At 38.4% G+C, this 26768-nt stretch overlaps 1 protein-coding gene across 1 annotated transcript; it reads left to right on the forward strand.

Annotated features, from left to right (window-relative positions):
• Nucleotides 1-577: 577 nt before the first annotated feature.
• On the forward strand, nucleotides 578-21209 carry gabra2a (gamma-aminobutyric acid type A receptor subunit alpha2a). Its single transcript, XM_017463215.3, has 10 exons — nucleotides 578-976; nucleotides 1439-1522; nucleotides 1909-2024; nucleotides 4565-4632; nucleotides 16604-16824; nucleotides 16905-16987; nucleotides 17303-17446; nucleotides 17720-17872; nucleotides 18094-18296; nucleotides 18914-21209. Exons 2-10 carry the CDS (start codon nucleotides 1452-1454, stop codon nucleotides 19208-19210), a joined length of 1356 nt encoding a protein of 451 aa, XP_017318704.1. The 5' UTR covers nucleotides 578-976; nucleotides 1439-1451; the 3' UTR covers nucleotides 19211-21209.
• Nucleotides 21210-26768: the final 5559 nt, after the last annotated feature.

Raw genomic sequence — 26768 nt, forward strand, 5'->3', positions numbered from 1 at the left:
TAACAATTCACGGTTCATGAAAAAGAAAATGTTTAATAAATAGCCTAGTTAAGTGGTTAAAAAGAGTTAAATACAGTTACATACATTAAAATAACTAAATACAGTTTATATATCATAGCCTACTGTATGTTCTCAAATTTCTTCTTTTTGTAGTCTCTGACATTCATAATAAAGTTTTACTGTTTTAAGTTGTTCTTTGCTGTTTTTGTGTGTATTTAAACTGTGGAAGACATTTTGACCCATAACATAGGCTAATGGTTGTAACGTTTTTTCAACATAATTCGAGGGTTAAATACAGTTTCGGCAATTTCATAATCGGCATATATGTAAACTAGCTACATCACTGAAATTCCGATTTATTAGATTATAATAGGCATAATTTATAGATAATTATTGAATGGTTGAAACGGAGCAGAATAAAAGTGCATTTTCAGCGAGGTTTTCAACGTTGATTTGACGGTAAACCATAACCATAGGCTATGTGCATTTTGACGTTGAATCAGCGTCGGATATCAACGTTGAACGCTTCTGTGTCAGGTGACTGACGGCGATTCACCGGTGAGGTTAAGGTTAGGGTTAGCTTTAGGTGTAACATAACATTAATTAGCTAAGCAATAATTATGTCAAAGGAAGGGCCACAGGTAAATAGTAGGAGAAACGTGTGTGTGTGCGTGAGAGAGAGAGAGAGAGAGAGAGAGAGTGCGCGCGCGCGCGCGTTTAGGACCGAGCGCGTGTGTCTCGTGGCTCTCGAGCGCGAGCACTCTGCACTGTCCTCGTTCCCGCGCGCGGCGGTTGCTTACAGGTGGGCTCTGTGGGAAAGCGGGAATACGCCCGAGCTGGTTTGGGATTAAAAACAACTATACTAAGATAGAGGAAGGACTTTACGGCCGTGAAACAGTTGCGTCCGTGCGCACATCTTCCCTCATCAGATTCTCCTGTGCAGAAGCGAGGAGAGACGCTCCTCAGTCCTCGGCAGGTAAAACTCCTTGTTCAACACTGTGAGAGTTGACTTATCTTTTTAGTTTTAGTAAACAAACATCGGATTTGAAGGGAACAGATGGCGTCAGATTTAATTTCTGGATGTGAAATTTTATAGCTCACACTGGAAGAGAAATTAAATGCTTAACTAAGACCACTTTAAACTGGGAACAGTGCACACTGTGCGTTGGAAGTCATCACAAGCAATGCATTTAATAAAATTACAATCCTTTTTAAAGCCTATGTAACTGATGATCTTGCTGCGTTTTAATCTGAATTAGCCATAAATCAGTCTGGTTTATAGCCTGTGGGTTTTGTTTTTGCGTTCCTGTGTGTGTGTGTGTGTGTGTGTGTGTATGTGAGTGATGACGTCTCATGATATGAGTAACGTTGCCTTCACCTACCTACTTCCCATGTGTGCCTCTTTGAAATCATTTAACTGATTTTTCCTTATTTTCAGGTCCTGTTCAGAAATGTATGGCCGATATATTCGTTCCTATGGATTCTTGATCTACTTGATGTTAAATGGAGTCTGGCAGACAAGGTGAGTGCAGTCTTTTTGGTCTTGGGGGACTGGCATAATGATTAATTAATAAATGCATATATAATTGAATGTGACTTGATATAAGATGAAAAATGAAGTATCCCTCTCTTCTGTAAAATAGGAGCGTGCTAAAGGAGGTAACCCTGGCCATATTTAGCAGTTGTAAATTGTGCTCAATCAAATCACTTGTTTCTGAATTGTATTGCATCAGTCTGTCTATGCATCTTATGTGTACTGGATAAACTGAGAACAGATTGCCCATGTTAGTGCTATTGACAGATGTTTCATCCTTTATTACTTATATAAGAAGGGCTGAGATGTTGGAGACAGTGCTGTTGAGAGTGTATGAATGTTTAATAGTGTGTTTTTCTTTCCAATATATGAAGGTCAAAATCAGATGTGTCTGGGTCAGAGGCTTTTAAAAACAACATCACACTTTTTACAAGGATCCTGGACCGACTGCTGGATGGCTATGATAACAGGCTGAGACCGGGTCTTGGAGGTGAGTGACATTGCACTTAAAGTGACTACTACTATAGACTGGTAGCTCACCTGATATATCTGTAGCCTACAGATCAAACTGTTTAATCAAATGTGTTTGTTGCACTGTGCAAGCCATATGACTTTAGAGATCCCTAATTATTCTATATGACCTTCTATTATTCTGTGTTCTATATTTATCCTATATGACCGCACACGTTTAATGATTGTACAAATACTTTAGAATTCATATGATGCAACTTGTAAATTAATAAATGCTTGAGGATACATCAGTTTCAAACTGAACCTAAATGGAACTTCCTGTACAAAATTTATATATATATATATATATATATATATATATATATATATATATATATATATAAAATGATTAAATTAACTTGTATGGACATTAAGGTGACAAATTATAGGAACAACGTGAATAAACAAGTTGAAAAACGAGTGCATATGCTTCCAGACAGGTTTACCACATGATACAATTAACCCCAAATAACAAGTAGCCTCCCATGTTCTGTTACATGTTTAAAAATGCTGAGTAGGTGAGGTTCACCTCGATTTTGGATTAAGATGGCAAGAGAAAAAGTGACTAAGTTCATTATTGGGACAAATAATGGGATTTCAGTTGGAAAGACTCCTCTACTGGCCGTGTTTCAATAGGAACAGTGTCTAAAGTGACATCTACATTTAGATCTGTAGGAAAGACATCAATAAATATGGTGTTCTTGAAAGGACACATTCAGTGACTGTGATGCCTTAGCACAGAAGAGCAACAGATAAGAACTGCTCTTCAAGGGACTGAGAATGTGAATGCTGGGCTTGATCAGTCTGACAGCAATAATTATACAGCGAGAGAGGTATTACAGTTTGCAATGCATAAGCCCCTCATTATGAAGACATGCATATTTGAGAGTTCAGTGGTGCACAAAGCACAGGAGTCATCCTTTAGTAATTAGGAGTGCACATGTGTTATACAACAACAGAAGAGGACATGAATGAATGAGTGACCTTTACAACTAGGGAGTTTGTTATGCTTTAGGGTCATTTTGCTGTAATGGTTTGGTTCCACTTGCTATCTTAGGAGGGAAAGGTCATCCTATGATGAAACATTTCTCATCCGGGGTCTCATCCAGGGTGGCAATATATATGTGTCCATTGGCAGGACACCAGGGCTTAATGAATGGTTTGACAAGTATGAAAACTATGTAAATAATATGATATGCAGTCCTCAGATCTCAACCAAATTGAACACCTATGGAGGATCATAACAGATTTGGCTAATTTGTTAGACATTATCGTTACCACCATTATCAAAACACCAATTTAGGGAATTTTTGGAAGAAATTTGTTCATCCTTCAAGTACTGTACTTGAGATTTGTAGGATCTATGCCAATTCTATTTTTTTTCTTCTTCTTCTTCTTTTTTTTGCAATTTAGCATGTAGTACATATAATCTACAGTGCATTCACTGAAATCAAGCTTAAGCTGATAAATTTCTGGTCTCTGTTTGTGTGTTATCTATGTGAATTTTATTTAAATGTCTATACGAAGCTTTAATGTATTGTCATTGTATTCTCAGAAAACAAACAAAGAGCAGAATAAAACACGAAAGCCCGGATTATCATTATTAACCCTGACTTGGTTTTGAAGTTCTTCCTACAATTAGATAATAGTCATAGGAATTTCTATGAATCTTGCTGTGACTACATATCAAAACATGCTCAACATTGATTGCAATCACTGTAGCATTCAAAAATAATTGGGTGAGTCTTTTTTATTTGTTATTAAAAATACAAACATTTGCATGCATAGGCATGCGCACACACACACGCAAAACACACATACGCGCGCACGCACACACACACACACACACACACACACACACACACACACACACACACACACACACACACACAAAATCAATGCAGAGGTACAGATAGGTGAAGAAAAATGTGAAGGCTCTGGTATGCTTTGGGGGGCATTTGCTGGCATGGTTCTGCAAATCAATACAATATTATTCTGACTGATCATCCTTTTACCTATGATGAAACATTTCTATTTTAATGGGAATAGTCTCTTCCAGAATGACAGTGTACCCATTGACAGGGCATGATGGCTCACTTTTGCAGTCACTGAATCAGGGGTGTCCACTCTTATCCACAAAGGGCTGGTGTGGGTGCAGATTTTCATTCCAACCAAGCAGGAGCCACAGCTGATTCCAACTGTTTGATCAGTTGATCTTGGCTTTCAGTAGACTCAGGTGTGGCTTCTGCTTGGTTGGAATGAAAACCTGCACCCACACAAGCACTTTCCGGATAAGATTGGACACCCCTGCACTAGATCAAAACATGAACTGAAGTTATTCTATTGGCTTATGGTAACCAGAACTATGACACTCAGACACTTTATGTAGGTTTTTCGTTTAATGTCATGACTTAGTCAGTGTGTGCTCCAGGTTAATAATGATACAACATTGCTCTGCTTCCTAGTTTCCCAGCTTCCCATTGTCACTGATTATGAGTTTATTGCAAATTTTTTTTGTAGATCGAGTGACAGAGGTAAAGACTGATATATACGTGACCAGTTTTGGGCCAGTATCGGATGCAGACATGGTAAAATATCCTTTTCTGTCAATAATCACATGTTGTGTCTTGATATCGTATATGTCTTTCTGTATTATTCCACTTTCTGATACCCTGTCTCCCTGTTTGTTTCATGATCCCACTCTGTTTTCTGTTAATAGCACTGACTCTTGCTACATGCCTAAAAGCATTTCCAGAACCCCATTTTAATTTGTTTCACAGGCTTTGTATGCTTTTCAAATATTTAAAGTAGAATAGAGGTTTCCATGAAAACAAGGTATTGTCTGTACACTGGTACTCACTGACCCCTTCATACACTGGAGGGCATCTGAGCTCTAAGACCTCAATTTTTTCTGCTCCTCTTGATCCAGTGGTGTATTTCAGCTGTAGAGCATTTATGTGTTTGAATCTCCTCGTTGCATTACTGAATAGTATTCAGCGGTAGTATTACTGTGCTTTTACAATATTGTGAGTTACATTGATAAGGGACACTTAATAGCAGAACCCAGAATCAGGTAATTGGATATTTAAACAGAGTATTTATAAAAGAGGATGCAAACAGCCATGTTGGGGAAGGAGTGGAAGACAATCCATCTTTTTCCTGTCTTCATGAAATGTGTCAGTAAGCCAGGAGGACAAGTAATTTGAAAATAAGTGGCCGCAGTGGTGGGTAAGAAAATATGAGAAATAAAATCACCAGGCAATTTGTACAGTTAAACTGAGAAGTGTGACAGGCTCATGCATTTTGGGTGGATGTCAGACAGTAGTAAGTGGTGATGACACAAATTTGCTATTTAATAATTTATGGAAATAATAGGCAACCAGTCTGGCCATAGTAATATAATTGCCATAAAATTATTTTATGACAGTTCTGATGAAAATCATTAAAATACTAGATGCTAGTAATAGGGAGGAAATGACATTTTATCTTATAAAAATAGATCTGCACATCTCCTACAGTAACCCTTTAGTACTTTGCAGGCTGTCACCTTCCTATCTCTGTACTCAGAGTGCAGCTTGTTTGCTGTCAAAAAGAAAAGGGGAAAAAATTTACAGTTCCAGTCAGTTAATCCTGTTTCTTAGCATAGCCATTGCTAGCCAAAAAAAGCAATCAAAGTAATTAATCAACAAACCATCAAATAAGAGGTGGATGCATGCTCAGTTGGGATAAGTTCTGGTGATTGACTTGGCCAGTCTAAAACCTTTTACTTTTTTCCCCATGATGAAATCCTTTGTTGATGTGGCAGTGTGTTTTGGGTCATTGTCTATATTTTTGCTCTTGAAGTCATCTTTGAACAGTGGATTATAATACCTTCAGCTCTACCCTGGTTGTTGTTGATGTCACTGACTGTTGTTTTGGGGATTGTCCTCACAGCTCTCACAGTGTTTGTCATCAACTGCGGTTGTTTTCCTTGGCCAACCTGTTCCATGTCTGGTTCTTAGTACACCAGTGGTTTCTTTCCTTTTCTTTTCCTTTTCTTTGTATTGGCTATGCCCGATGCTTGTGCAATGGCCCTGATTAATTCTATTTTCAATGCTATTATCTAAGCTCTTTTCTCTGCTTTGACATAACTTTCTTTTCTCCCATAGACAGCTTTCGGGTCTTTGATTTTTTTATCCTTTTTTACAACAAATGCAGTCTTCATAGGCAAAACTCAAGGGCTCGAACCAAGAGTAGACATTCAGAGCTATTAATTGTTTAAACAATCAAGTTAACAAGGCACACCTGAGCAACAAGAAAGGCCTCAGTTACACGTTCCAATATTTTTGATCTCTTGAAAAATGGGTGGGTTAAAAAAAAAAGGTGCTTTGTTCTAAGTTGTTCAACACCTCTATGTAAATATCATGAAATGAATGCTGAAATTCTGATCTATCTGATCTATATATTAATCTTTTGATCTCAAACCTAAATGTCTTCAGTGTATAGCAAAATCAAAAGAACTGGCCTTGTTGTTTCAATACTTTCTTAGGGGACTGTGTATAAAATGTGCTGCACTGTATTTGTGTTATTTTAATCATCTTCGAATAAACATTTGAAACTGGAAAATATTTCAGGGGATTTAAATTTCTGAAATCTACCCCCTAGCTATGCCTCAATTACATCATTGCCTATCAAGAGTACTCAGAGGTTGTCAGATTTTTCTAGTGTATAGCTTTTGGGCAGTTGTTCATTTGTGTCTAGAATCAAATCAACAGAGGTACAGCTTGATTTTTAAGTGACCAGTTTAGGCCAGCATTAGAGGAAAATGTGAGAATGTAGTAATTTTTCATCTTCTTTTTCTTTCTTGACAGTAATCACGTGTGTGTCTCAATATTGTGTATGTATTTCTGTATTATTTTCTGTATCTCTTATCCTGTCTCCATCTCTCTCACTTTTTGTTGACTATTCATAGCACTGATTTCTGCTACGTGCCTAAAAGCTTTTCCAGAAAACCATTTCACTCTCTTCCTTTAAATATTTATAATAAATAATTTAAAAACAAGCATTTTCCTTTAAGTTTAGAATTGGGGTATAGAAAATGCCAACTACAAAGCATTAGTTCCTTTTCTGTCAGTTGCAATAAGATGTGACATAAATTCCAAAGACTATACAAGGACCAAATACAAATTTTGGTAATGTGATTATATGCAAATGAGACGAAGGCAAATATTTAAATAAATATGTAATAATAGTCTAATATATTGTGAATATATTAAGGCTGATTGTCATGATTAGTACATGGAAATGATCCTAGTCATGATAATTATGTTAACCTCGCAACCACTGCAAACTTTTTTTTCCGCAAACTCCTCCCCACATGTGCAACTCACTTATAACTTTCTGATTAGTGCAATGTCTGAGGTCTGAACACAAATATGGGCAATTTCAGTATTAACCTCTCACTATGCACAGTGCATATTAAGTCAACTATGAATATGACCTTAAATTTGGAACTCAAATATGAGAACTTAATAACTAAACTAAACAAAGTCTGTATTCGGCATGACACCTCTTTGCCTTTAAAATGCATCAGTACTCTCAGGTACACTTCATACAAATTTTCATGAGAACACTTGCTGGTCAGATCTTATAAGCATCTAGGAGAACCTGCCTAGTTCTTCTGGAGACATTTGCTCTCACACTTGCTTCTGTTTTTGCAGGTAATTCTTAATCACCTGCATTAATTTTTGTCTGAAAAATGGTCTATTATGTAATATGTTACTTTCTTTAATGACTTACAAAGATTTTTCTTTAACATTTTCATTTTTGTTGAAAAACTTTTGCACAGTACCATACTGTACAGTCCCCTTTGAAAGTATTGGAATGGCAAGGCCAACTCGGTTGTTTTTGCTGTAGACTAAAGTCATTTAGGTTTGCGATCAAAAGATGAATATGAGAAGAGAGATAAAATTTCAGATTTTATTTTCTGGTATATATATGTAGATGTGTTAAATGACATAGAACATAGTACATTTAGTATCAGACCATCCAATTTATAGGTGTCACAGCTCAGTCAGATCAGAACTCAAATTCCCAAGATGCAACACTCACTTCTCATGCACGCATGCGCTCACCATCCCCGGAGTTCTGATCAGACACACCTGGCACCAATCACACACACACACTCTCACCGCTAGTACTTTGGGAAGTCATTCACCCAGAATCTATGCAAAGTATACGCTCAGTCAACTCGTTTCTCTGCGTTACCAAGCCGTTCTAGTTTGTTTGTCTTCTCGTGATCCTCGACCCTTGTTTCCGGTTTCGACTACACTCTCTGCCTGACCCCGTTTGTGTTGCTCGCACCGATCGCTTGACCTTTGCCTGTCCTACGACTACGTTTCTTGTACTTCCCGATACGACGCTCTATACCTGCCGCCCGCTCCTGCTTAGGTTTGTGACAATAGGTAAGCAAAAATATTGGAACATGTGACTGACAGGTGTTTCTAGTTACCCAGGTGTGTCCTGTTAGATCGATTATTTAAACAATAAATACCTCTGAACATCTACTCTTGGTTTTAGCCTTCAGTTTCACCTGTGAAGACTGCATTTGGTGTTAAAAAGGATAAGCCAACATGAAGATCAGAGAGCTGTCTATGGGGAAAAAGCAAGCCATTTTAAAGATGAGAAAGAGGGAAGATCAGAGGCATTACAGAATCATTGTACATAGCCAATACAACAATTTGGAATATCCAGAAAAAGAAAGAAACCACTGATGTACTGAGCAACAGACACTGAATGGTTTTGCCAAGGAAAACAACAACAGCTGATGACAGAAACATTGTGAGAGCTGTGAACACCCCCCAAAACAACAGTCAGTGACATCAGCAACAACCTCCACAGGGCAGGAGTGAAGGTATCATAATCCACCATTGGAAGAAGGCTGCCCAGCATACCACTCAGCAGCAGTAGGAATTGGAAAGCCTGATTGGAATTCTCAAAGAAGTACAGAGATGAGCCACAACAATTCTGGAACCAAGATTAACCTCTACCAAAGTGTGGAGAAAGAAAAGATCTTCTCAGGATCCAAGTTCATCTGTGAAACATGGTGGAGGTAGTGTCATGGTTTGGGCTTGCATGGCTGCTTCTGGAACAGGCTCACTAATCTTTATTGATGATGTAACTCATGATGGTAGCAACAGAATGAATTCTGAAATTTACAGGAACATTTTGTGGTATGCAACTTGGATTCTAATATTTTGAGATACTGGATTTTTGATTTCCATGAGCTGTAAGCCGTAATCATCAAGATTAAAACAAAAAAGATTTAAATATTTCACTTTATGTGTAATGAATCTAGAATATATGAAAGTTCCACTTTTTAAATAAATTTATGGAAAAAAAGGAACTTTTCCACGATATTCCAATTTTTTGAGATGCACCAGTATATAATATTAATTATGGACAGAGACTGAATATAAGCACCAGATGGGCTCGCATCTCATACTGCTGAAACTCAATAATAGACACCCTTCTGCTGCATTTGATCTTTGCTTATTATGGCCTGACACAAACAGTTCCTTCACTGGGACTATGCACCAAACATGCATCCAATGCAGCCAATAAGCATTACACACTGGTATCTTCATGTCAGTGAAATGTAGTTAAGAGTAAAAATTCTGGTTTGGTTGCAAAATAAATCCAAGCAGTAGCCAGAAGAACAGTCACCCAGCCAATGAGTGGAGCTGAGCATGATACTGTCAGCCGTTCTGTGCCAGGACCAAGTATCAGGATATCATGAATATTTTTTATCATGTACCCGAGACTAGCAGCAAGCTATATTGAGGTAAGGGAAAATAGTCAAGGCAAGTGTATCTTTATTGTTATCAGAGCCAAAATACAGTGTGCAGGTCAAGATACATGTATGACATACACCGATCAGCCATAACATTAAAACCACCTGCCTAATATTGTGTAGGTCTCCTTTGTGCCACCAAAACAGCTCTGAGCCGTCAAGGCATGGACTCCACGAGACCTCTGAAGGTGTGCTGTGGTATCTGACGCCAAGATGTTAGCAATAGATCATTTAAGTCCTGTAAGTTGAGAGGTGGGGCCTCCTTGTATTTGACTTGTTTGTCCAGCACATCCTACAGATGCTCAATCGGATTGAGATCTGGGGAATTTGTAGGTCAAGTCAACACCTTGACCTCTTTGTCATGTTCCTCAAACCATTCCTGAGTAATTTTTGCAGTGTGGCAGGGCGCATTATTCTGCTGAAAGAGGCCACTGCCATTGACATGAAGAGGTGTACTTGATCTGCAACAACATTTCAGTAGGTGGTACTTGTCAAAGTAGCATCCACATGAATGCCAGGACCCAAGGTTTCCCAGAAGAACATTGCCCATGGCATCACACTGCCTCTCTTAGCTTCCCTTTTTCCCATAGTGCATCCTGGTGCCATCTCTTCCCCAGGTAAGCGATGCACACACACAATCGGCTGTCCTCATCATGTAAAAGAAATTGTGATTCATCAGACCACGTTTGCTCCATGGTCTAGTTCTGATGCTGAGGTGCCCATTGTAGGCGCTTTCGGCAGTGAACAGGAGTCAGCATGGGCCAAATATGCAGCAAGCTGTGATGCAGTCTGTGTTCTGACACCTTTTTTTTTATCATAGCCAGCATTAACTTTTCCAGCAATTTGTGCTACAGTAGCTCTTCTTTGGGATTGGACCAGACAGGCTAGCTGCTAGCCTTTGCTCCACACACGCATCAATGACCCTTGGGTGCCCATATGGCCCTGTTGCTGGTTCCTTGGCTGGATTATCCATATATGGGATTTGGCAGGTGCCCTGGAGCACCAGTACTGAGGGGCACCAAATGATTAAGATAACAACTAGACCTTTAAAATATTTGTCATATTTTCTATATACATTATTTATAGAAAGAGATGCAAACAGATACAAAATTATCAGTTAATATACACAGCAAAAAAGAAACGACCTCTCACATTCAACTGCTTGTATTTAAAGCAAATTTCTTAACTGTGTAAATATTTCCATCCATCCATCCATGTTCTACCTCTTACTCCTTTTCAGGATCAAGGGGAACCTGGAGCCCATCCCAGGGAACATCGGGCACAAGGCGGGGTACACCCTGGACAGGGTGCCAGTCCATCGCAGGGCACACACTCGCACACACTCACACACCAGTTCATACACTACGGACACTTTCGACATGCCAATCAGCCTACCATGCATATCTTTGGACTGGGGGAGGAAACCTGAGTAACCGGAGGATTACAGGGAGAACATGCAAACTCCGCACACACATGGCCCCGGTGGGACTTGTAAATATTTGTATTAACATAAAAAGATTAATCAACTGAGACATAATATCAGTATCAAAAGTAACAATCAGTATCTGGTGTGGCCACCAGCTGCTTTAGTACTACAGTGCATCTCGTCCTCATGGACTGCACCAGATTTGTCAGTTCTTGCTGTGAGATGTTACCCCACTCTTCCACCAAGGCATTTGCAAGTTCTTGATCTTGATTTGCTGCTGTGTAAGTTTCACTGTTTTGCTGCTGTGCGTCTCTGTGATGTTGAATTCAGCTGTTGATATGTTGCTTGCAACAGTCTTTCTTGGGCTTAGCTCATGTGGTACATGTGTGCAATGATTGTTTAGACATACTCTTTAATGGTTTTGCATGTAGTCCTAATACAGGCTGTTTATGATGGAAATAATGATATTTAGCATGACATTTGCATTGGCATGTGAATTGCATTCAGATTTGAGCATCAGTAAGGGCTAAGATGCCATAGGCCCATGTCTTTGTGTGGTGTCAGGTTTTTTGGTTGGGTCTTACATTTTTCTGTAATAAGTGTAGTAAGCCTGTACTTTAGCTATAAGTTCATGTAAATCTATGGTCTTTATAACCATAGTAAATTTCACATTTTTACATGTAAAGTGTGAGGTGGAGAAACTTCAAGTCAGGTCACCCTAGTGCACCACTGTGTTAATCCAGGCCTGGCTAATTCACTAGTTGTCCTTCCATGTGAAGTTTAAAGATGACCACTTTGCACCACTTTGGATCACAGATGGACCACATTTGGTAGGTACTAACCTCTGCATACAGGGAACACCCCCAAAAAAACACCTGCTGTTTTGCAGATGCTCTGATCGAGTTGTCTAGCCATCATAATTTGATGTTGTCAAAGTCACTCAGATCCTTACGGTTGCCCATTTTTCCTGTTTCCAACACATCAGCTTTGAGAACTGACTTTTCACTTGCTGCCTAATATATCCTGCTCCTTGATAGGCACCATTGTAATGAGATATTCAATGTTATTCACATCACCTATCAGTGGTTTTAATGTTATGGCTGATCAGTGTGTATATAGTGCTGACAGGACATAAATTAAGCATTGTGAATATGTGGGCTTAGCGTGATTAAATGGTCTATCTTTTGGTCTCATCACTTACTTTATTTTCTGTAATGACTTCTGGAACCAGATTGAAGTGTCTGACATTGACACTTGCACTATTCTAATTTATTGTGCATATAGTGAGGTTTCTGTATGTCTCTATGCTAGAGCTGACTGAAGGAAAATAGGAGGTATCTCTCATGCTGCAGGCCTGGTCTAAATGGCGTTCTCTGACATTTGCCTCTGGCAGAGACACCTCTTGCCCTTTGAGCTCAATGGGGTATACATGACTATCCACAGACATTACACTGTGGCCCATTACTCTTTCATTTTTGTTGTAGTAACTACTTCTTTCTTCTGTCATTGGGGTTCTTGCCAAGTAACCTGTTGCCTCGAAGGGATTCTGAGATTATAAGTGTTACTGGCACTCAAATGAGAGCGGGGAGAGAGAGATATGACAAATATTCTAAATGAATTTAAACCTTAGTACCCAGAGTCACCGACAATGACTTTTCTTCAGTTTATTGTTTGTCAACGTTACCTTTTATTCCCAACATGAACTCCGTCACCATCAGACGGAGGTGAAATCGTCAAGTGACTGAGGAAGAAAGTCCTCTAAGGCAGGGGTGCATTTTATATTAAACACCGCAGAAATCAAAAAGTGCTGTACGAGCACAAACTTATGTTTATATCCAACATGCTCCACTGTGTGCAAGGGCTTGGTGAAACTGGTGCAAGTTGCTTAAAAGGTTTAGTTTAATTTAAGTTTATTTTCATTATATGGTGTATTTGTGCGCTTGCTCCGTTAGTAATGAGGCCGTGTTGCTCCTCACGCGTGGTATAGACGCGCTGATACACAGTGGGAGCACGAGTAAGATCTGTAATGTCTAATAAAAACACTTTGATCAAAAGTAAACACAAGTAAAACAATATGTCTAAAGACAGCAAGTAACAGAAACCACAAGGTGCAGTGAAAGGGAGTTTTTATGATTCTTTAGGACTGTAGTTCTATTCGGTGCTTTGTGTATCCATAAAAATTAATGCCTAAATACTTGTATATAATACAAACTTAAATAAATAAATATATATATATATATATATATATATATATATATATATATATATATATATATATATATATATATATATATATATAAAATGTATGTATGTATATACATGCAGCGTATACACCCCTCACATTTTTTTGAATATTTGATTATTTCTTTTCATGTGACAACAATGAAGAAATGACACTTTGCTACAATGTAAAGTAGTGAGTGTACAGCTTGTGTAACAGTGTAAAGTTGCTGTCCCCTCAAAATAACTCAACACACAACCATTAATGTCTAAACCACTGGCAACAAAAGTGAGTACCGATAAATAAATAAATATATATATATATATATATATATATATATATATATATATATATACAGTGAGGGAAAAAAGTATTTGATCCCCTGCTGATTTTGTACGTTTGCCCACTGACAACGAAATGATCATTCTATAATTTTAATGGTAGATTTATTTGTACAGTGAGAGGCAGAATAACAACAAGAAAAATCCAGAAAAACGCATGTCAAAAATGTTATAAATTGATTTGCATTTTAATGAGGGAAATATGTATTTGACCCCTCTGCAAAACATGACTTAGTACTTGGTGGCAAAACCCTTGTTGGCAATCACAGAGGTCAGACATTTCTTGTAGTTGGCCACCAGGTTTGCACACATCTCAGGAGGGATGTTGTCCCACTCCTCTTTGCAGATCTTCTCCAAGTCATTAAGGTTTCGAGGCTGACATTTGGCAACTCGAACCTTCGGCTCCCTCCACAGATTTTCTATGGGATTAAGGTCTGGAGACTGGTTAGGCCACTCCAGGACCTTAATGTGCTTCTTCTTGAGCCACTCCTTTGTTGCCTTGGCCGTGTGTTTTGGGTCATTGTCATGCTGGAATACCCATCCACGACCCATTTTCAATGCCCTGGCTGAGGAAAGGAGGTTCTCACCCAAGATTTGATGGTACGTGGCCTCGTCCATCGTCCCTTTGATGCGGTGAAGTTGTCCTGTCCCCTTAGCAGAAAAACACCCCAAAGCATAATGTTTCCACCTCCATGTTTGACGGTGGGGATGGTGTTCTTGGGGTCATAGGCAGCATTCCTCCTCCTCCAAACACGGCGAGTTGAGTTGATGCCAAAGAACTCCATTTTGGTCTCATCTGACCACAACACTTTCACCCAGTTGTCCTCTGAATCATTCAGATGTTCATTGGCAAACTTCAGACGGGCATGTATATGTGCTTTCTTGAGCAGGGGGACCTTGCGGGCGCTGCAGGATTTCAGTCCTTCACGGCGTAGTGTGTTACCAATTGTTTTCTTGGTGACTATGGTCCCAGCTGCCTTGAGATCATTGACAAGATCCTCCCGTGTAGTTCTGGGCTGATTCCTCACTGTTCTCATGATTATTGCAAGCTCACGAGGTGAGATCTTGCATGGAGCCCAAGGCCGAGGGAGACTGACAGTTCTTTTGTGTTTCTTCTATTTGCGAATAATCGCACCAACTGTTGTCACCTTCTCACCAAGCTGCTTGGCAATGGTCTTGTAGCCCATTCCAGACTTGTGTAGGTCTACAATCTTGTCCCTGACATCCTTGGAGAGCTCTTTGGTCTTGGCCATGGTGGAGAGTTTGGAATCTGATTGATTGATTGCTCCTGTGGACAGGTGTCTTTTATACAGGTAACAAGCTGAGATTAGGAGCACTCCCTTTAAGAGTGTGCTCCTAATCTCAGCTTGTTACCTGTATAAAAGACAGCTGGGAGCCAGAAATCTTTCTGATTGAGAGGGGGTCAAATACCTATTTCCCTCATTAAAATGCAAATCAATTTATAACATTTTTCACATGCGTTTTTCTGGATTTTTTTTGTTGTTATTCTGTCTCTCACTGTTCAAATAAACCTACCATTAAAATTATAGACTGATCATTTCTTTGTCAGTGGGCAAACGTACAAAATCAGCAGGGGATCAAATACTTTTTTCCCTCACTGTATATATATATATATATATATATATATATATATATATATATATATATATATATATATATATATATATATATATATTAAACACATACATACGTACACACACACACATATATATATATATATATATATATATATATATATATATATATATATATATATATATATATATATATATATATATGTATATATATGTGTGTGTGTATGTATATGTATTGTATTGTACCATACATTTTTTTTTTGGGGGGGGTGTTAATGTTTTCATTGGAATAATAATTATTTTAATAATTAACTTTACAATGTTATTAAAACTTGATAATTTTATGTAGACTTATACCTTTTACCTTTTGCTGCCTTTATATTTACAGAGCCAATGTAGATGAAGTCACATGACCCACACTGCTTCCTCTCCCTCTTGCGCTACCTTTTGCACCTCTTGTTTGGAAGTGTAAAATCACCTATGGTTGAATGGAAAGCAGGAAAACTAGCAGGGGAAAATATAATCATTGATTACTTTGTTTGGAACAGTATACTAATACTGGGATGGGCCTGCCTTTGCTCCAAGAACAGCCCCAGCTCTTCATGTCATGGAGTCCACAACATGTTGGAAACATTCCAGTGAAATTCTATTCTTCAAACTGTCCAGTTTTGGTGAACCTGTGCCTACTGCAGCCTCAACTTTCTGTTCTTAGCTGACAGAAGTGGAACCCGACGTGGTCTTCTGCTGTTGTAGCCCATCCGCCTCAAAGGGTTTATGTGTTGTGCATTCTGAGGTGCTTGTCTGCTCACCACAATTGTACAGAGTGGTTGCCTGGTCATTCTATGTTGACCTCTCTCATCAACAAGGCGTTTCCATCCGCAGAACTGATGCTCACTGGATGTTTTTTCTTTATTGCACCATTCTGAGTAAATTTTAAAACCCCTGTGTGTAAAAATCCCAGGAGATCAGCAGTTATAAAAATGCTCAAACCAGCCTGTCTGGCATTAAAAATCATGCCGCAATCAGAATCACTGAGATCAAATTTTTCCCCCATTCTGGTGGTTGATCTTCAAGCAACTCTTGTTTCTTTTTTCTGTTTACTGCATTATCCATTGTTTAACACTGGCTGTGTGTTCTACTATCAGGAGTACACAGTGGACGTGTTCTTCCGCCAGCGCTGGACAGATGAGCGCCTGAAGTTCCACGGGCCAATGAACATCCTACGGCTCAATAATCTGATGGCCAGTAAGATCTGGACCCCTGACACTTTCTTCCACAATGGCAAGAAGTCTGTGGCTCATAACATGACTATGCCAAACAAATTACTGCGGATCATGGAAAATGGGACACTACTTTACACCATGAGGTATCCAGACTACACTTTGCACACCAACCATTCTTTAATTCTGGTGGTGTTATACATTTTATTTAATGTGTGTGGTCCAGGCTGACTGTGCAGGCAGAATGTCCAATGCATTTGGAGGACTTCCCCATGGACTCTCATTCATGTCCACTGAAGTTTGGCAGCTGTAAGCTCAAATTTGATTCCCCCCACCCCCAGTACTCTACTAATTATAGTAAATGCTAAAAGATGCAGAATACTGTATATATTGTCTTCCCTCCCCTTCACATGTATTCTGCTATTCTACATATACTTTTTTTGACCAGACTGCCTACCGTCCAGAGAATGTTAACATGATTTGAATTTGGATATGATTTATTTATTTAATATATATAATTATCATAATGATTAAATTCTTAATCATGGTTCAGATAATCTTTACAAATGCATTCTGCATTTTAAAGTCGTTTTACTTTGCTGTGTCTGCTGCTGCTGTGTGTAGATGCATATACTCTGACAGAGGTGACCTATGTTTGGACACGAAATGCCACGCTTTCAGTAGAGGTGGCTCCAGACGGATCAAGGTTGAACCAGTATGACTTGAGGGGCCAAACTGTTGGCAAAGAAACGATTAAATCCAGTACTGGTGAGTTCTTATTAGTTACATTAATTACCTTAACTGTAAAGTACAGTATCTCTTACTGCTACATTTTTTTATTCATTAGTCGGTCATAGACTTATCACTCCTCATGTTATACCTGAAAATCTATAGGTATAATTCACCTTTCTCTCTCTCTCCCTCCCTCTGTCTCTCTCTCTCTCCCTCTCTCCCTCTCCCTCTCTCCCTCTCTCTCACTCTCCCTCCCTCTCTCCCTCTCCCTCTCTCTCTATCTCGCTCTCTCTCTCTCTCTCTCTCTAGGGGAATATACAGTGATGACAGTTCATTTCCATCTGAAGAGGAAGATTGGGTACTTTGTTATCCAAACTTACTTGCCCTGCATCATGACTGTCATTTTGTCCCAGGTCTCCTTCTGGCTTAACCGTGAATCAGTACCTGCTCGAACAGTTTTTGGTGGGTGATTTTGTTCCCTCACTGATATTTGCTGTTGCGCTGAATGTATTGTACTCTGTTCATGGTGTAAGCTTTATGAAAGCAAATGTTTGGTATTTTTTCACTGTGTTTCTTTTAAAACTTTAAAAAAAAAAAAAAAAAAAGTTTTTGAATATTAAACAGCTTTATAGTTCAGTATAAAGTGCAAGTATGAGTGTATCTCCGGTCTACTGTCTGCCCAGGTGTGACTACAGTGCTCACAATGACCACTCTGAGTATCAGTGCTCGTAACTCATTGCCTAAAGTAGCCTATGCCACTGCGATGGACTGGTTCATTGCTGTGTGCTATGCCTTTGTCTTCTCTGCCCTCATTGAGTTTGCAACAGTCAACTATTTCACCAAACGCGGCTGGGCCTGGGATGGCAAGAGCATTCTTAATGACAAGGTAACCGTGACTACTCCGTCTACTCAGGGTGTACATTACTGAATATAGAATTTGAAGTAGAGTTTGTTATATCTTGTGCTTTTAATTCATTTTAATTCATTCATTCACCTTGAAAAATCTATGTGCGAAGATTATAGTTCATGGGGTGTTACAATCCAAAAAAAAAGAAAAATCTTGGTTTGATGACCAATGGTTTTGGGCATAGAGTTATATGTAAAAAAACATATAAATAAGTTAAAATATACAATAAAAACTATACAATAAATTACAACACATCAGCGGCATAAATATTAAATAATTGGCTCTAAGATTCATATACTTCTAGCTTTTAAGAAACAATTAAGAACCACTGTTTTCTGATTTGCGACTGCATATTTAACAAATTTTTTTTTAAGTCCGCTACCTTGTTTTAAAAATCACATAACTCATTTCTCAGTGGTATTTTCCATACTGGTATTGCATAAATGTAACTATAATTATTTATAACTTCTGCATTTTAAATTTCCTTATCATGGTATACCATTATATAGGTATGTTATCCCACCAATTTTATTATTTACTCCCACACATTGATTTGTTGATTTGATTTATGTATTAATTCAGCAACATATCCACAGAAAAAAGAGGGCTCTGTTATGAAGAAGAACAATGCTTATGCAGTCGCTGTGGCAAACTATGCTCCCCACATCGGTAAGGATTCAACTTTGCCCACCGTTTCCAAGAGTGCTCCAGCAGAGCCCACTAAAGCTCAGCCCGTGGCTAAAGAGAGCAAGAAGACCTTCAACAGCGTAAGCAAGATCGACCGCATGTCCCGCATCATCTTCCCTGTGCTTTTTGGCAGCTTCAACCTCGTCTACTGGGCTACATATCTCAACAGAGAACCTGTCATTAAGAACATGGTTCCCTCTCACTGACCATTCTATTAAATATGAATATACACACACGCACACATGCACAAAGACGCACATATTAAAACATTGCTTAGCTTTTGTACCTGTTTAGTATAGTGTAACGCTTGCCATTTTTGTCTTACTATTGAAAGTTTATACCATGTACCATGTCCATCGTTTTAGATTTTCACTGCCAGACCAATATTCAGAATGATAACATGCCTTTTTATTCGGTAAAGACTGTTGATTAAAATTACTTTTTTTATTTTATTTTATTAGACAAAGATAAAGCATTTTTCTTACAAGATTCAGTATTTTCATTTAATTTTTAATTTTACCTGTTTCCTTCCAAAGTAATAGAATCTATATATAATAAGAAGAGTAGATCATCTCTTACACCATTGTGGCAATTTGAGTAGAGTAAGTCAAATATATGGATTTCTCCCTTGACACCCCCCCCCCCCCCCCTCCACCCACACACATTTTTAAATGCATATAATATACTGAGACGGCAGGATGAGAATGCTTAAGTTCACATTCAGTTGACTAAATGTTGTTAGGAGGAAGGAAGAAGGCTGTCACCCTTTCCTCTCAGTAAAAGCACTGCCAATTATATCCTTAAGTGCCAAGGATGGCACATGGCACAGCTGGGACTTTAATATTAGATGTAGTTTGTATAGTCATTCTTAGAATTATTTATCATTCCCTTACTTGAATGTAGTGTTAAAACGAAAACAACTCAGCACTCTGTCTGGGCCTGTATCACTTAGATGCATTTAATGCAAACAATGTATTGCAAATGTTTTTCGAATGAATTTCTTACACTTTCTTTATACATTTTAAGATTGATACAATTATCATACATAAATATGTTAAAATAAATTATGTTAGACAGAGCAATCTATTATATCTATCTATTATAACAATTTAGCATGAGTGCACACTAGCACATTTCTGGCTCCCCATGTAGCATTTTCAAACAAAATGTGGAACTTTATATATTTTTAAATCAGTTTATGAAACTGAAACACACTACTGACTTTGTTCTCTTGGACAAGACAAAACATTTTAGCTGGAGTGTTTTATTTTTCTATTAAAACAATGATACAGTACATCAATGATGTATGTATGTCCTACTCAGCCACTGTTTACTGTATAATTTGTCTGAAAAACTTTAATATGGTGATTTGGTTTAAATCCCTTTAAATCACCATCTCTCATAATATACGTAGATGTGTGTTATTTACAAATGCTCACTGTGAATTGTTAACAGTATAGTGAAATTTGCACTGTTTTCTTTGTAGCCACTTTCTACACACTCAGTACAGCAAATGTTTTACAGTGCTGAAAAATTGTACTCAATCCTGTAATTCAGCCTATTGGAGTTGTAGCTAGCTGACTGTGGTACATGTAGCAAAAGATTTATTTCATTGCTGACTGGTCACTGTTTTCAGAAAATGACTTGTATAGATTTAAAGGTACGTGCAAATATAACACCAGCTGATAATGCTATAAAACTGTCTTTATTCATTTATTTATTTATTTTTTTTTGAGTAGCAAAGAAAATGGAGTATCTAGTGCCGCTGAAAAAGTAAGAAAAATGTCCTAATTATAGAAGAGACAGCATTAGATGTATAATCAGATTTGGTTAAATACCTCAAAATAGGAGATTTCTAGACCTGGCACAACTAACAGGAACCCTCCAGATATTTCTAATGTTTTTCTTCAGGCTTTTTATGAGACCTGTTTTCTTATTATTAGACAACCTGTTATTTTAACTGTTATTCTGAGTAAAAGGTTTCTCTGCCGCAGTATAGGTGTATGAATGAACTGCAGCCTCACTAACAGCACCTTTCTTTGAGCTGCACTGCTCCAAGTGTCCTGCCTTCAGGGAGTGGAGTGTTTACACGGTAAACCTGATTTACTTCTCTGTGTGTTTGTGCTGTTGGGGAGCGGGGTGCAGAAGATTACTTGCAATTTGCCAGTAAGATGCTACAACAGTATTGTAAAATATTTAAATAATAATAATAAAAAAAATCTAAACAATGCCAGGCTTGTCAGTGAAATAATTGAATACAGTATTAGTATACAGTACAATAATGAATTAATTAATTGAGTACAGTGACAGTAATTTTAGAGTATTTGCTGCTTAAACTCCTACGCACACAACACCATTACTCTATCATTCTTTCATTCACATACATATAGACCAAAGCATAGCAGACCAAGCAAAACCTGAACCGCTGAACACGGCAAGGGGGCTGGAATGGCACTGCCTTACGCTGCTGAACTGAAACACTGCTAATCAATACACAGCAGGAAGCTTGCTGAATACAGCAGCCTACTGTGGACATTTTCTTTCTCTCTCAGCGGTACATGCAGGTGAACCAAGTCCCTTGATGTATTCCTCTCTCCTTCATTCTTTACACTCTTTTCATATTACTTTCTTTTGTTCGTTTAAGTGCTTTAGTAACCTTTGACTAGTAGAATATGCAGTTAACAAAAGTAACTAGAGCAGTGAGTTAGTTACTTACTTAAAATCTCCAGAATGACTGCAATGATATGACTGACCTCGTCCTTTAAAAAACAACAACAACACACACACACACACACACACACAAAACATGCGTATAGACATTAGAGACAGAGTTCTATCATATGTGCACTCTCTGGAGAAACATATGTTTAGAAACAAGCAAGCATCTGTCAGAACAGATGTCTCAAGTAGTTTTCACATTCTGGCATGCACTCGGGCCTAGCCAGAAAAGAAACCAAGCTGGGTCTCATTTGGTAGGATCTCTTTAGGTGGACATGAGGAGGAAGTGTCAAGGTCAGGATTGCGGGCTCTTGTCAGGTGCTGTTAAACAAGGGGTATGCCTTAAGCAATGTCTGTAAGAACGTCATGAATGTTGACTTGACCTCATGATGTCTAAGGAAAAAAACTGACACCACTCAGTTTATGGATGTATATATTTGTGTTTCTGTGCATTTATCACAAATCCCCTTTTCCCATAAATATAGTAATATGCACACACACACACTAATTACATATTTTGTTATTAGAATCTAACAAGGTCTGTATCTATAAAATTTGAACTGATTTAGCTTGCAGATGAAAGAATTTAGAGAGCTGTTGCCTCCCTGGAGACTTTCATTACTGTAACTGAGAAATGAACATGTATTATAGTACGATGCCAAACCATTCCTTAATTACACTTAGCTCCATCTATGAATGCGCTCATTAACATCCAATTTTCTTAAAACAATTTATGCAAACCCATCATAGAGTACATGGGTTACAATGACGCAACTTTCAATATGTAAAATCAGATGAAGTAGTGTTGCCCAGGAGGTAGCCACAGTGCACATTGCATGGCATTTATGGGAAGAAGTCAAATTTGTGCAATCAACCTTATTTTACCCAATTTGTTTTTAGAAAATGGAGAGCTTTATGGTGCTCCCCAAAGTACTATTTGTTGTTTTGGTGATAGTTAACAGTGAAACTGTAAACATTACCCTGTGCAGATTTTATGTTATTAAGTTTTTTTGTTTCATTTTCTGCAGAGCAGAAAACCAGCCTTCATAACTCTGTCCATTGACATTTGTAATCTCTGAATTCAACACTACGGTGCCTAAAGGTAACCTGCATCAAATGACTCAGTGGTGATTTACAAGATGTGATGATCTAGTGCCTCCTAGGCTTGTGTGCCAAAGACCTGTGTGTTTTACTGTTGTACTGTTTTTAACAACCTACCTTATCAAATGTGTTAACAAATCAGTAATCTACCACACTTTACGGCTGTTTCCCATTGCTTACAGTGTTACCGGTATGATTTCTATATACATTTCTCCTCCAGTTATGGGTATTTTCTCATTAAGGGCTAAGACATCTGTGCCTCTTGTCTCTAACAGTCCACACTCTCCAGAGCTCTACAAACCTTGTAAACCGGTGTGTCAACTCTCATGTGTTTGTGCTGAGTATTTGTGCTGAGTTGATATTAATCAGCCTGTATTACTAGCAAGGTCACTGGTATCTATACTAGTGGCAGTGATCTCAATCCTGCTGCTTCTGCATCTGCCACTGCAGGCAGAAGGCAGCGTTCATGTCAGTTTATCAGGTTGAAACTTCTAAATGCCCAAGAGAGCTCTTTAATGAAACTGATACATTGCCCAAGCCCAGTCACTTGCTTCAAAAAATACAAAGCTAAATGGGTTAGGCATTTTATGTGTCAATTAGAGGATCCAACTTTAGCTTTGACTGTTTGCAGAACATATATAGTTGCTGCAAACATAATAAACGCCTCTAGTATATTCCTAACAGTCTGCCAGAATGTTCCAAGGGTGGGCTATCAGTAATTTTTGCCAGGATGGGTTCATTACTCAAGTTCAGAGAGACAGGTGTTCACATCATTGTCTGGTAGTATATGTAAAGTGGCTATACTAAGCATCCCAGAACTCATCATTATGCTGTCTAAAGATACAAGCTAACAGCTCTTGAATTTGGTTGCCAGTTTCTCTATTCTGTATTCCTACACAGTAGAGGTGTGCACTCTTACTTTCTAAGGAGCAGAGTGACTAAGCCTTCTGTCCATTTCTGTTTCTGCTGCATTAGGGGGCTAAGCATATGACACCAATCACAAGGTGATGACTTTATTACTTTGAGCAGCTATACTATTTCTAAAGCAAACCACCATGGCAGTCTGGAAACTAACCCTATTTTCCAAGACTATACTGAGATATGGCCATTTTTATGTTAAAAGGCCTTTATACCTGACCTTTCTTACTGACATAAATGCATTTAAGCATAAAAATAATTTAAAAAAGAGATATCACACACACATTTAAACATTATGTTTTGAAAAAGTACAAGAAGAGGTAATGACAAATGAATGAATAGATGAAGGGACAAAGCAGAAAAAACAAGATCAGGGCATTGGGATTCTTCTACAGAACAAACCAGCCAACAGAGATCACGGGTGTTGGATGAGTTGCTTAGCAACCGCATGTACATACACAGAGCTTTGATACTTAATATGTCTGACACATATGCACATTAATATGAAAATATCACATTGGAACAATCGTGCTGTAACAACCAATCTCTATACTGTACGCAGTGGCTCAGCTCTGAATATCTGACACAATAACAAGCCATCATGGCCTGTTTGAACAACAGTCCTTATTTGCTCTGCAAGAAACCACAGTGAATAATAACACTGTAAAGCTGGGTTTGTGTGTTTACGTGAGCAGATTTCAGTCGTGTAATTCTCTTTGGATTTTCGAGTTTATATCATACTGTCTCTGAATATTAATGACTGACATCACCATGGTGATGTTTCATCTCTCCGCTTTCATTTTCTTTTATCAGAACTCACCTGAATACAAATGTTCCATCATTTTAACTGGACACAATTTGTTTCATGGGAAAGATTGCATATTCATTTTATCTTGAAATAAAATTCTGATTGTTCATTTGTGGAATCAAGTATGAAGCAGTAATTTACTGATCCCTTTAGTTTTTGCATACTTTATTGTGTTATAGATTTAATTTAAAATGGATTAAATGTACTTTTTGGGCATCAATTCACACACTATAACCCATAATGTCAAAGCAAAAACAAGCTTTTAGACATTTTTGACATTTTGTTTCCAATCAAAAACTGAATATCTCATTTAGACAAGTATTCAGACCCTTTATTTAATGCTTTGTAGAAGCACCTTTGGCAGCAATGACATCTTTAAGTCTTCTTGGGTAAGTCTCTATAAGCTTTGCACACCTGGATTTGGCAGTTTCACTGATTATTTCTGGCAGGTCCTCTCAAACTCAATCAAATTGAATGGGGAGCTTCTGTGAACTACCACCTTCAGGTCTCTTCACAGATGTTCTATGGGGTTCAATCTGAACTTTGGCTGAGCCTCTCAAGGACATTCAGAGACTTGTCCCAGAGCCACACCAGCATAGTCTCGGCTGTATGCTTTGGTGTCATGGTGAAAAGTAAAGCTTTGCACTAGTGTGATGTTGTGTGCACCCTGGATCAGGTTTTCTTCAAGGACCTCTGTGTGTTTGGCTCTATTCATCCCTTCCTCATTTCTGACTAGCCTCCCTATTCCCTATGCTGAGAAGCACCCTAATTGCATGATGCTGCCACCACCATGCTTTACTGTAGGCATGATATTATACAGTTGATAAGCAGTACCTGGTTTTCACCAGACATAGCACTTGGAGTTCAGCTCAAAGGGTTACATTTTTGTCCCATCAGACCAGATAATATTTTTCCTCATGCTCTCATGGTCCTTTAAGTGCTTGCCAAATACTTCTGAAGTGTGGCCATTGGGTTCATGATCAGCTCCCTGACCAAGGCCATTCTAGCCCAGTTGCTCAATAGGTGAGGACAGATTAAGGACTCAGAGGCCTTACTACGGGTTGAAAAACAGGAGTTTGTTGGGAGGAATATGACAAAACATAATCAGTAGAAACTCAGGGGAAAGGGAGAGTCAGTAGCTAGTCATGACTAGCTAGCTAGTCTTAAATAACTCACTTTCACTGCACCCAAAACTGGTGGTGTTGGCATCAGCAGCAGTCTCAATAGTATCCTTGGCATTGATTATATTTCAGTAATGTTTACCACAGTGCTTGGTTCTCCACTGACATCTGTTGGTTGAAATGACATTGATTAAAATGGTACATTGGCAACTGCTGCTATCGCTCTCATTTCGTTCTCTGTTTCTTGTTTTCTCTCAGACTTATGGCTCAATCAGTTCTACTGTTAATCTGTCATTGGCTATACTAGAAGTCCTGGCAGTGCCAAATGAATTCAATTTCACAATGATGGAGTCCACTGTGCTACTGTTAACATTCAAAGCTTTACAAATGGTTTTATACCCTTGCAATGTGTCTTCACACAATTAAATTGTAATTTCTTTGACTTAATTGGGTTGCTGATTTGTGGGACCTTATACATATGTGCCTTTCTAAATCATGTACAACTTAATTGAATTTGCCACAGGCAGAATCCTGTCAAGTTCTAGAGACATTTCAAGACAAGCTAAGCAAACAGGATGCACCTGAGCTCAATTTGGAGTGCCTTAGTCAAGGGTCTGAATTCTTAGCTTAATGAAATACTTCAGTGTTTGATTTAAAATAAATTTAAAACAATTTCAAAAAGCATATTTGTTTTGTCTTTATGGATTATTGTGTGTAGATTAATGGTCAAAAAGTACATTTAATCCAAAGTATATTTACATTTAAGTTAAATTAAACCTATAATAAATTTTTTTTTTTTTCTTACAAAAAGTGAGGGGGCAGAATACATTCCAAACCCACTATATATATGTAAGCCTGGTTCTACAGCTAAGTGGCCTGTCAGGCTATCTGGGTCACTCAGGTTGAATCTCCAGAGGACATAGCAGGGTCTTTCATAAGCTACACACATGAGGTCAGGGTCACGGTCATGGTCATTTACAGGAACAGACAGGAAAACTCCATTAGTTTCAGAAGCAAACCGCTCTGGCAGTTGTTCACTCCGCAGTCACAGAACCACGGTTACACGAGCAACAACCTGCCTGTCCCCTCCATGGTGCT

Source organism: Ictalurus punctatus, chromosome 3 (genome assembly GCF_001660625.3).
Source record: "Ictalurus punctatus breed USDA103 chromosome 3, Coco_2.0, whole genome shotgun sequence".
Taxonomy (NCBI): Eukaryota; Metazoa; Chordata; class Actinopteri; order Siluriformes; family Ictaluridae; genus Ictalurus; species Ictalurus punctatus.